The sequence below is a fragment of the Mytilus edulis genome, chromosome 3 (assembly GCF_963676685.1).
Source record: "Mytilus edulis chromosome 3, xbMytEdul2.2, whole genome shotgun sequence".
NCBI classification, from domain to species: domain Eukaryota; kingdom Metazoa; phylum Mollusca; class Bivalvia; order Mytilida; family Mytilidae; genus Mytilus; species Mytilus edulis.
In genome coordinates this window covers 77805848-77819625 of record NC_092346.1, presented here as the reverse complement: position 1 = coordinate 77819625, position 13778 = coordinate 77805848, and the positions used below count along the sequence as shown (strand labels likewise).

The 13778-nt window shown below is 34.5% G+C and overlaps 1 protein-coding gene across 1 annotated transcript in view; it reads right to left on the bottom strand.

The window, feature by feature from the left end:
* The window catches only part of LOC139517501 (uncharacterized), a 46713-nt gene extending 36999 nt beyond the window's left edge, over positions 1–9714 (bottom strand). The window contains exon 1 of the mRNA XM_071308649.1: positions 9591–9714. Within this exon, the coding sequence (XP_071164750.1) occupies positions 9591–9614 (24 nt within the window). The 5' untranslated portion in view covers positions 9615–9714. The remainder of the gene's footprint in view (positions 1–9590) is intronic.
* Between the last annotated feature and the right edge of the window lie 4064 nt (positions 9715–13778).

Genomic DNA, 13778 nt, shown 5'->3' with positions numbered 1-13778 from the left:
AATAACTATAAAATGAACAAATATTAGATATTTCAGATAACAGATATCCTTCTTCAATAATAGCACGATGTCAAATGAATCATGTCAATATATTCAAACTGAGAAACTATCAACATCTTGAAATTTATACAATTTAAGCGAACACCACAGACGCTGGTACAATTTTAAAATTTCCAAACACGGCGCAAAGATTACAAAGATAAAAATTAGAATAGTTCTAGCGAAGTGAACTAGCACAACTATAAATTTCTAAAGGTTGTGACAGTTTAGATGTTATAACTGCATGGAGGGCAGTCCTCAAACAAAAATATCAAAAATGCCCTTACCGGTCCAAGTTGGTATAATATTTCAAATTTGACAACGGTAGGGCTATTGCAACAGAAACTACATATGTAAGCCTCCCAAACGAATAGCAGTTTAATAATGATTAGAAAAATAAGTTTTATCTAATAAGGTAAAATGATTGAACGTGGCTACGTACTTGTACATCCATCCCAAATGAATGGAGGCCTGTAATTTAAACTGGTATTTAAAAAAATCTTCGAACTGTAAAGCCAGTACGGAAGCCGGAGTTACTGGAAACAAGTGATGACAGGAAAATGAGTGACTCATTCTATGTTTTTTCATTGATGCCCTCTGGGAAAACTGTCATCGAAGTGACTACACCTGCAAGCCCGACCTACCCGTAAGTCGTCATTTGAGATCACCTGGGCACGCACAAGCTGATCTCAAAAACCTTACCATCACAATCATAGACCACAACGAGGGTTGGTCGAAAGTCGACAGAGTCGATCGGGAAAGATTTTGGATAAGAAAGTTATTTTGAACGGACATAAACCGAGTTCACCGATTTTCAACATACGCACCCTTTTCACGATTTTGTCATTTAAAGCTTGGCTAATGCCATGAATTTTCCCGCCCTTGTTTTTAAGAAACTGCAATAAACATCTGAGTAAATGCCAGGACTTTCTGACAACCAGCGCAATGCATTTTTGGGCATGATCCAATGAAGCCTTTCACAGCATACAATTACGAGAAGACTGAAGTTGTAGCCTCTACAATAACCCAAATCATCCTCAAATTCAACCAAAATGGATCATTTAATGATGAGCCACTTCCCGGGGTACAAACAGCAAGAAACGCTCAGCAAGACCGATACATTTCCTTAGTGACATCTTAACGGCCGTCTGGCGTAAACATCGACTTTTGTAGACCAAAAATCATTTATTATGTACCAAAAACCGTCAGTGGTGGATACATAGAGATTTGGCACCCGCCTTAGCCAAAAGTCATGCTTTTCGTCGGATTTTGGTCCGATCGAACAAATTTTGCATCAGATTTGACATGGTTTAGACGATGAAAACCACCACCAATATCATGAGTCAGCTTGAGTTTGCTTTGCGAGACAATGTATTTACATTTTGATAAAAGTTTCCATATAGACTATTTTTTACCTGATTAAATAAAACATGTAATAAAAAATATACCTTCATGTTCAACTTTTTGAGTAAAATGAGGTCGAAATTTTGTATATTTGCTCAAAATTCGGATTTGTGGCCGTATTTTTCTTTTCGAAAGAAAGACATAACTTTTTTGGTTTTAAAAGATAAACACAAATTGTTTTTTGTTAAATAATTTGTAACTGTATTTTATAAGTATCCCAAAAATTTATATATTCTTTATTCAGAAATAATTCAGATTTATCAAATGTTCATGAATATAGAAAAAAACATAATTTTTGGCTGTATATTTATCAAATTTAAAAAAATGCACTATTTACGTTTTCATGAAAATTGGCACACATAATCTTCTCTCGTAATCAAACCAAATGGCATTTTAAAAAAAGAGGGGTCCATGAACTCGTTTTCAGGGTAATAAGTTTAAATTATAAAAATCAGTCGAAAACTGAATCGTTTCCCGATAAGTCATAGTTTGACGTCGCGAAAACATTGAATGTTTTGTTTACCTATTGCGCCCGAAAGACGACAATGAAACATTTTTGTTTGATATCGATCTATTGTTAAAATTGTTAATTTTCAAGAACAGATTATGTTGAAAGATTATCATTTCTAATATAAATTTTATTTTTGAAAAAAACAAATGTTGCGTTTTCATTGGCACTCAGTATATATACATGTATATATATGTTGTGGAAATGTAGGTATTGAATTTAACCTCGAGGACAAATGTCAATTAAAGTTAAATGGTAAATGTAAAACTATTGCTTTATATAGTTCGAGAGGGTTTTTTCAGGAACTGGATCTAATTTCCGGATAATCATGATAAATGCAGAACATCCAAATGATTTTCATGATATTATGGTGTTTTGTAAGGAAACGAAAAAAAGATAAAACATTTTTCAAATATAAGATGACAATGTAGTTACTAGCATAACATAAAAACAAACAAATGGAGTATATATTATTGGGACAATCTCTTACATGTATTGTTTGAGAAAGAGTGATTCAGTTAGCACCAAAACAGTTACAAATGAACAAGATACAAACAAGAGGTCAAAATACGGCTACATACATTAAATGTCTATGTTATATAGAAGATATGATTGAAGTTCCTTACTAGTAACAAAATACTTCTTAATAACCTAGCTGTGCAATCCCTTCACTTCGGTTGAGCCAGTTTAGACAGATTTGCTCGACAACTGGACTCTTCAAAAACATTTAAATGATAATGCACATATTTACGTCAATTTTTACCTGGTATGCGCTTAATAAAAGATCTCTTTTATCTTTTCATATGCGTTTTTGTACAAACATGACCTAACCTATAGGTTGGAAAAGGAAGTTGTTTACACTTATCATTCAGACGAATTAAAACTACTGCAACAACAACTAATGCACTGTTTCTGAAATTACATAGTCAAAACTAGTGCGATTTAAAGTACAAATACTAGTCAGTGAATTAAACATCAAAGAGCACGATTAAAATTTGAATGATTATAGACAATCTAATTAAAAACCGATCTCTCATCGCTCCCGTTTTCTGATGGGAGCCCATTTTCTGATATGTTGTCGCGTGCTCCACGCGACGTATCAGAAAACGGGAGCGATGAGAAATTGGTTTTCAATCAAAGGTGCTTGAGGACAGGATCCTGTTATGATCCCCCATAGTCCTCCCTCCTATAATCACAAATTCTTGATTTTTATATATATATATACATCACTTATATGTACCAATCTACCAAATATGCATGTATACTATCAACGTGCAAATCGACTATAGCCAATGAGACAATTCTCTACCAGAGAAAAAAAAGACGAGCGGCGGCAACCATCCACTAAGTGGGGACATTGGTAAACAGAACATCATGAGAACAAACTATAAACATCTCAGAAAAGGGATTAAACGGTCAAAACGGCACAAAGCACAAGAAAAAAAGGAAATAAAAAACATCAATCAAAGAGTACTTGCGGGTACTGTGAGTAATAACGCAAAACAATCTCGGTCTTATCATTAAACAGTTCAGGTTTTTTTTCTTAATTAATCTTTCAAAATCAAAGAACCAGTACACGATTTTGAAAGAAAGACATGACTGTCATCCCTTGACATTCCTTCAAATGGTGAAATTACTATTATGTGTACCACTAGAAAAGATGTTACCAGCTATCTGACAAACTAAACACAAGAGTGCACACGCTGAAATGTCTCGCCTTCTATACTAATCATTGATATTATGTTGATAGTCTTAAGTATAAAGCTAAGCTTTATTACAACTGTCACATAAACTTTACATTAACCAAGATAACTAAACAAAGACCAATGAACCTTGAAAAAGAGGTCCAGGTCAGATGAACCATGCCAGGCAGACAGGTACAGCTAACAATGCTTCTATACAACATATATAGTTGACACATTACTTATAGTTTAAGAAAAATAGACCAAAACACAAAAACTTAACACTGTGCAATGAACCGTGAAAATGAGGTCACGGTTAAATAAAACCTGCTCGACTGACATAAAGATCATAAAATATTTCCATACACCAAATAAAGTTGACCTATGGCATATAACATTAGATAAAAAGACCAAAACTCAAAAACTTAACTTTGACCACTGAACCATGAAAATGAGGTCAAGGTCACATGACATCTGCCCGCTAGACATGTACACTTAACAATCATTCCATACAACAAATATAGTATACCTATTGCATATGGTATGAGAAAAACAGACCAAAACACAAAAATTTAACTATAACCACTGAACCATGAAAATGAGGTCAAGGTCAGATGACACCTGCCAGTTGGACATGTACACCTTACAGTCCTTCCATACACCGAATATACTAGCCCTATTGCTTATAGTATCTGAGATATGGACTTGACCACCAAAACTTAACCTTGTTCACTGATCCATGAAATGAGGTTGAGGTCAAGTGAAAACTGTCTGACGGGCATGAGGACCTTGCAAGGTACGCACACATCAAATATAGTTATCCTATTACTTATAATAAGAGAGAATTCAACATTACAAAAAATTTGAACTTTTTTTTCAAGGTCACTGAACCATGAAAATGAGGTCAAGGACATTGGACATGTGACTGACGGAAACTTCGTAACATGAAGCATCTATATACAAAGTATGAAGCATCCAGGTCTTCCACCTTCTAAAATATAAAGCTTTTAAGAAGTGAGCTAACGCCGCCGCCGTAGCCGCCGCCGCCGCCGGATCACTATCCCTATGTCGAGCTTTCTGCAACAAAAGTTGCAGGCTCGACAAAAATAGAGGAAATTGAATATGTATACTTCAAAGATTATATAGATATCAATACATTGAAAAAAATCAGCGCTTATCACTACCAGTAAAAATCAAAGCGCTGTAAGCGCTGAAGGCAGTTAACCAAAAACCAAGGCAACCGTAATTATGAAAACTGTGGCAATGTTGCCTCAACATTAAACATTCATATATAGTACATTCATGTTTATCTAATGATTTATTTATAAAGGCAAATAATTTATATGTCATCAAGGTTTCAAAAGCAATGCATATCTCAATGTATATTTTTTTATGGTGAGTCTGCAGTGGTACAAGTTCCCAATGATTGCAGTTGTTCTACTTGGTAGTTAACCTTGGTTTTATTTGACTGCTAGAAGTTCAATTTGACTTAGTATGAACATGTAATAGTATGAATGGACTGGTTTCCCTGGAAAGAAAACTGAGTTTGTGTTCTATAGTACAAAAGTTATGAGACACGAATCAGACAAATGTTCACTACAACAGGGATCAAAGGTGCGGTCTGACTGTCCAATACATATAAATATATATATAATTTAAGGGTGGGGATCTCAACGGTTTTCAAGTTCTCAAACAGGTAGGGGTAGGCAGAGGATTTAGGGGGGCAGCCCCCCCCTTTTGGGAAAAAAATTGGTTGCTTATATAGGGAATCACTGAAGCGTGACTGGAGCGGGCCCCTCTTAGGTCAGTCAGTCAGTGGGCCCCACTTATGAAAATTTCTGGATCCGCCACTGGGGGTAGGGTGACCCTAGGGACTTCCCCTACATTTCATTTTATTTGTTATATTGTCCCATACATGAATATATATGGTTTAGGGGTGGGGATCTCATTGGTTTCCAAGTTCTCAAACAGGAGGGGTCGGGTGACCCCAGGGACTCCCCCTATATTTCATTTAATTAGTTATATTGACCCATACATGAATATATATTGTTTTGGTGTGGGGATCTCGACCGTTTTCAAGTTCTCAAACAGGAGGGTTGGGATGACCACAGGGACTTCCCCTATATTGCATTTGATTTGTTATATTGTCCAATACATGAGTATATATGGTTTAGGGGTAAGGATCTTGACCATTTCCAAGTTCTCAAACAGGAGGGTGAACAGTGACCTCAGGGACTCCCCCTATCTTTCATTTGAATTGTTATATTGTCCCGTACATGAATATATATATGGTTAAGGGGTGGCGATCTCAATGGGTTTCAAATTCTCAAACAGGAGGGTGTGGGGTAACCCAAGGGACTCCCCCTATATTTCATCTGATTTGTTATATTGTCCCATACATGAATATATATGGTTTAGGGTGGGGAACTTGACCATTTTTAAATTCTAAAACAGGAAGGGTGGGGTGACCCCCAGCGACTCTTCCTATATTTCATTTGATTTTTCATATTGTCACAAACATGAATATATATGGTTAAGGGGTGTGGATCTCGACCGTTTCCAAGTTCTCAAACAGGAGGGGGTGGGGTAACTCCATGGACTCCCCCTATATTTCATTTTTTATTTATTATATTGTCCTAAACTTGAATATATGCAGGGGCGGATTCAGACGGGGGAGGGTTGCGGGCTTGCACCCCCTTAAATTTGCAAAGCATGGGTTGTTCTCAGCTTAATAAAGAATATTCCGATAATTTTACCTCAATTTTTTTTAGCCTCGCTCTGCTCGGCGAAAATTTAAGTTTGCGCCCCTCCGAACCTAAAATCCTGGATCTGCCCCTCATATGGTTTAGGGGTGGGGAGCTCGACCGTTTCCAAGTTATCAAACAGGAGGGGGTAGAGTGGCCCAAAGAATGCCACCTATATATCATATGATTTACTTACATTAAGGTATATATAATATAGTTGCATTATTTGTGAAAATAAAGAAAGAAACTTTCAGCTACTTTAATTGACCCTTCAAAATTGAGAAAAACAAATAACCCCTCGAAATTGCAGTAATATGTTTACACTTTAAAAGCATCTCACATGCATTATCATCATTTATCATTTATAAAGAAAATTTAGACTGTGACCATGAACATGTATATTGTTAGATATACTGTTCCCAGCTGTCACGTTGTATTGGATTTTTAAATTAAAATTTGTCAAAAAGTAATTTTGAGTTTCTGAATAAAATATTTTTCTGCTTTTTCTTTCTTTTACATATATCTTTTGGTTTAAAATACTAGTGTTTATATTCATTTAACATGCATAGATGTATTTTTTCACCTGCTTGGATTTATTTTGTAAATGATCGCCAAACCCTGAATTACCCTTATCCGCTTCCGGAATCGGATCCGATTTAGAATTCACGTGTGAGTTCGTGGTCTAATGGTTAAGACCGATGGCTACAGTGCTGAAGGTCCCGAGTTCGATTCTCACTCGGGGTGCTAAAAATATCAGTACATCAGAAGGGTTATTTTCACCCTCTCACACACATCTCTGGCACCCAGACCGGAGTTTAAACTAGAATGGGTACTTTGGGGGCCTCGGTTGGTCAAAGTTGTCCCCTACTTTGACCTGGAGATCAATCTTCTGATATCTCTCTGGTTTGTCTGTTTCCACCGAGTGGCCCGTTGGTTCTCTCCGAGGACTTCGGCTTCCTCCACCATAATAACAGACTTCCCGGTGTCCTACACGCTCCCTTGGGCGCTGTTGGGAGGGGATTGTTCTGGTGGTGGGATAATATTGTAAAGGACACATCTCCATTAATCCTTAGGGAGTGTACATGGATCCGCTGTACCCTTGCAGTCAATCAAGGGGTGCGTCTACATTGGCGGAATCTCGAAGTACATACATACACGGCCGCCATTGTTATGTGTTTGCAATGTTGTTTTTGTCAATCAGATACGACTTTACTCGAATTTATACAATATTTGTCGGCGATTTTCTGTATAAAGCTAGCGGTTGAACAAAATGAACATCGCCAACATGAATAATAATGATAAAAATAAGTTTTTAGCTCGTTTAATTGGAGACTTTGGTGAACATGGTGAAAAGGTTTGCAAAGTAATTTCTTATTTTCTTTCAAGTGGAAGGTGACTACGTCGGGCGTAGCTAGAAACCAACTATCCTAGTCGAAATTCCGCTTTCAAAAGTGGAAGGTCGCGGACCTCGGACCACCGCTAATTTGCACACCTGCCTCGAAATTGAAAAACTACGTACGAAAATTTCTTTTTCTAATTTGAAATTGCCGCCAACAGCATGAACAGTTAAACTTATTATATAATAGACTACTGACGTAGTTGTACTACGTATTGATGACAAACAATATTCCTACGACTTTTGTCATTTGGGAAATCTAAACTACTTGTCTTAAGAGATTTTCGGCGATTAAATATTTCATACAATTGTTCTTTGACACCTTAGCTAAAAGCACAAGTCATAATGAACTACACAAGGATTCTTAATAAGCACTACTTCCTATGTGTAACTTTAAAACTTTTGGATAAATCGACGATCATTTAAGGTTTTTCTGGTCATATTTTTTGTAATCCAGAATAAAAAGTATTAAAAAAGTGTTCAATTAGTTATATATAACATAGTAGCAAGCTAGATAATAACAATGGCAAGTATTTCAGGATTTATTGGGTAGAACACAAATCTAGGGTGCTCGCATAATGCAGCTTAACTGCATAAAAATCAAATAAAAAATTGCTATATAAAATATCTGTGTTAATAATTTTATTGAAAAACATCAAGAATCAATCTGGATGACTTTCGATTGAAAATAAGTTTGTGTCCACCTGAAAACATTGTAATTTGAGTACATGCTTACAGGTTAAATGTTGTTTTTTGTCATCTTAAAGTACATTCATCGTTTACATGCATGCAGACATAAAGCCGATATAGTGTGATATTGGTTCAGATTCAAAGACTTTTATCCTTGTATTCGGGGGAAATTTGCTCAGTATTTCCTCTTACATAAGTCTTAATAAAATCAGAGACATATATACGTGTATATATGTCTCTTATACGTGTATATATGTCTCTGATAAAATCAACCAAAAGTTTCATAAAAAGGGAAAAAAAAACATAAATGCAAAGACCATATGTCGTAATGAAAATCTAATTGCTTAACGCTTAACGCAAGTTAAGTAATTGAATTTAGTATAAATTGAACCTACTAAAAAAAGTTGGTCCATGGGTCGAATGAATACCTCACCAAAGTAAAGTAAGTTGTAATCTGTTTCAGATTTGTGGATTTAATATTCTTACTCAACAACTATTCTAAAGGATAAAATGTGAGTTTCGAATTTTAATTTAAATCTCAAGAAATATATTTAACACACCTTCTTTTATCGTGTGTCAATACAGAAAGTAAGTAACTTATCATATTTCTAATGACAAGCAGGATAACTCGTAATCCTAATGGCAATATTCAAAATCTGTAAGTGTGCAGATTTACTTTTATCGTGAATTTGTTCCTTATAATTTGGTTTTACCAATCTCCACCTTTGGTTATGCAAAACACAGTCACAAAAAGGACATTTTTTTTTTTTATTTTGACATCTATATGCTATAGGAAATATATTAATTATGTGCAAGAATAAATTATGAATACAATAAAAAATTTGACTTGTACCTTGTATTTAAGATGACATATGCCACCAACAGCAGAAAGGTGAATCCAGTCGAAACACCTTAAAATTTCCTCAAAAGAATCCAGGGTGGAAATTATTGTCAAATAATAACTGAAGATTAGATAGTATGATAGATCAACAGATTTACTAACATAAATGTCATTTTACAATTGAGTGACTAACAAAAAACTTGATGAATGTGTATTGAGACACCCACAGGTAACAATAATAGGTTGGATACATTAATTAGGCCAGTTTAAAAGAAAATGAACCCACCTGTACGCTCCATCGCAGCCACATGCCTTAAAGACTCTCACTTTTCTGGCTAGATTTCAATATAATACTAAATCCTCATAACTGTGTAAGAACGTTATGTTCTACTATGCAATGTCCGGTGTTATTTGTATCTGTCATTGTAAAATAGGAGAAGATTTATGGGGTACAAGTTATACTATGTAATAATACATTCAGGTCTCTGTTTTCAATGTGTATGTAAATAGTGGGATAATTTATGTCGTTTTATGAATTTAACTTTATGATACGTGGTAAAACAATCACTTATGCTTCTACCTTATCCGATCAGTTCATTGACATGTTTAATATCTGTGAATTCTATACATAATTTAAAACAACTATATATATTAAAAACGCTGAACTGCATGCTCCATCATATTTTAATGACATTGTTTAAAGTGTGAAGTGTAATGTGTCTAAGTTTAATAGAAGGCATTGTGTCAGCAAGGTTTTCTAAATATTTCTTAAGTCGCTTTCAAAAGAAATATCCTTGCCTGTATATCATAGAATTCATTTCCTGTATACCCTAAAATATTATAATTTCTGATGATAATCTTTCTTTCAGAATTTAGAATGAAATTCAAAACAGTGTGGCTGTGGCCATTGATTGACACATTAAATTCATCCATTGACTGGGACAATTTACGTGAACGTTTGTCTGTAACGACCACTGTTCACGACGTACCTACGATAGACATTTAAACTGTGGGGTCACCAAAGGTTTCTTAACGGCTTTAATTATAAAATAATTCGAAAAATTAATCAGGAATAACCTATATGTTTTGATTTATATAATTGATATAAATCAAAACATGGTGTTATTTCTGATTAATTTTTCGAATTACTTTATTAAGGTGTTGAGAACCTTTGGTGACCCCATAGTTTAAGTGTCTTTAAAAAGTACATAGTAAGCAGTGGTCGTTACATACAAACGTTCACCTAAATTGACCCAGTCAATGGATGAGTTTAATGTGTCAATCAATGGCCACAGCCACACTGTTTTGAATTTCATTCTATAACTACCAGGATACGTATTCCTTTCTCCAAGAGTACTTCTTGATGAGTCTGCATTTCTTAGTTGGTTCTCTCTGTCTGTGTTTGTCGATGGCGTCGCTGTTGAACGTAATACTTTCACTATCAGTCGAATTTTTACAACCGGGATATAATCCATGAATAGATATCATATATTGGTCAAAGTTTTTATTATACATGTTATCGAAAATGTATTGTAAAACTTAGATTCTCAGACTTGTGTGTATTAGATAAATTGTGGCATATCATATTCAGCTTTAAATGGTAACATTTTTAGTAAATCTAATAAGTTGACAGGTTTATGAACTGTCCTTCGTATCCTTCGTATAGCTTTAAAGATTATAGAAAAAGTTATCATTTATATATTTTACTCAATCATTATATCTTGTTCTAATTTTTTAAGAGTCTATAGGTTGAAAGAAGACCAAAACGTTCCTTTATCTTTTTTAATTAAATCTGGTAAGCAAAAGTTGAGATAAGAGCGATCATCTGGTCCCTGATATTGCTAAAATATCTAAATTTTTCAAGACTTTTATAAAATTATATTTATTTCATTGAGTAGGATGTATATATATAAAAGAAGATGTGGTATGATTGCAAATGAGACAACTCTCCACAAGAGACCAATATGACATTGAAATTAACAACTACAACAATTGACAAGGTTCATAACGCATAGTCAGCTATAAAAGACCCCGAAATCTCAAATGTAAAACAATTCAAACGAGAAAACTTACTGCCTAATTAATGTACACAAAAATTGACGAAAAACAAATGTGAAACAAATCAACAAACGACAATCTCTGATTTACCGGACCCTGACTGAAAGACAGGCACATACATACAAAATGTGTCGGGGTTAAACATGTTAGAGGGATCCCAGCCCTCCCTCTAACCTGGGACAGTAGTATTTATCAGTACAACATAAAAACGGATTAAAAAAATCAAATGAAAAAGGCATAACTCATAAGATGGATATACAAATAGAAATACATAAAACAAAAACATGTGGACGTGACAGAGTACTTGTACATCCCAACAACAAAAATACGTTAAGTCCAGATCTGAGCGTAGAAGCAGTTACTGACAGCTAGTTCAAAGCCAATAACAACTAATATAAAAAATATCATGAATCTTATACTATATTGTCAATATTTTATTAAGAACACATCCAACATTCAATGGATTTAGTTTGAAGACCCCATAAACAGTCAGAGAACACATGCAATGCCATAACAATAATTTTATATTTAGTTTGCTTTTGATATACAGATATCAAAATCAATATTAATACCAATAAAAACAATATTCAAAGACAGTGACAGCGTAGAATTGGTAACCTTTTAGAATAAGTGTATGTAAAGGATCGACAAGTTTACAAGGTTTATTTCTAAATTTCCGGGCAAGGTAAACAACGTTTCCTTAAAAATGAATATGTGCTATCCCGTTTGAAATACGTTTTACCAAATTGTTAATTAGTGTAAACTGTTAGGTATTTATTGGAAAGTAGAATGCTTCTACAACATAAATATGGGCTGTTTTTTGACAAAACAATGCACATAGTTATATGGTCGGGTGGTCTAGCGGGACGGTTATAGTGCAGGCGATTTGGTGTCACGATATCTCAGTAGCATGGGTTCGAGTCCCGACGAGGGAAGAACAAAAATTTTGCGAAAGCAAATTTACAGATCTAACATTGTTGGGTTGATGTTTAGACGAGTTGCATATACACAATGTACACAGCCATGTATCACCATCACTGCTGGTGATTCGATGGATAAATCTGTTGTAGAGTTGTCACTGGCTCAGACGTACTTATAAATATAATTATTTTCTGTGACTGTATCTTACATTAATGTGTAGGATCCTTTACTACAGATAATTTAGCTGATCTGTAAAAATAACATCTCAATGCCTTATATATCATGTACTGTAGTACGAACGCTAGATTAAAACTGACGTGGAAAGGTAACACACAGCCACCGAAAGTTTCTTTTTTATGAAGCCCAGGTGGTCGTGTGGTCTAGCGGGACGGCTACAGTGCAGGAGATTTGGTGTCACGATATCTCAGTAGCACGGGTTTGAATCCCGGCGAGGGAAGAACAAAAAAAATTGCGAAAGTTTAGACGAGTTGTATATAACATTGTTGGGTTGATGTTTAGACGAGTTGTATTTATATATATATACTGACTCAGACGTACTTATGTATATATATATATATATATATATATATATATCGGGTACTAGCATCATTAACGCATGCTAAATAGCTGAAATCTTCACAATTTTAGCATTTCAGTTAAACTTTTGACCGTTTCCGTCTTAAATGAAAGTGGCCGTATCTGAGTTCATACTTAATATTGAAGTATAAGTTGTATTTGATGATAATATATAACATATATAAAGGTTGAGTAGGAACACGGATGCGACCACTTTCATTTGTAACAATTACCATCTAAAAAAAAATTGGTTTATACCCGCGAGACCCCTTTTAAATGTTTAAAAAGTGTACAAAATCTTTCGTCAAATGAACTTGAAATTTGAGGCCATAATTGGCCCTTACCGGACCAACTCCTTTTAGTGTAGAGTTTTCCGTGTTAAACTGAAAAATCTAAATTTTGGAAAGGACAGTTATTAGTGTTCACATTTGATTTAATAAATTTAAGTTCCTATGTGCAATTTTCGGTAGTATATTTAGACTTCTTGATTATCTAACGAAAACATATCATCAAGATACATGTAACGGTAAGTATTGTTTTTATCAATTAAATGCAATTTAGACGGGTCTTTGGTCTTTACTGAATTTGGTCATAAACTGGGATTCACAACAATTCAAAAACCAAGTCTGCTATTAAAGGGGCACACGTACGTAGTTCTTATCACTTTGTTTTTATTTTTTTTCCTATCATACTTGCTTTTCATGGTATTTTTGATTTTATCTTGTAAAATGCCTCTATTTCTTGTGCCCACTTAAAAATTTGAGTATCAGTTAAATTTGACAGTTTAAGGTTCAATGTAGATGTAGTCATTTTCCTCTATAATTTTCAATTTTATTGTTTGCTATGTAAAAAAAGTGTTTACGATCTATATCTTAGATGTAGTAGTTAAAATAACAGAATCCTGAAAAGTTGCTATTAT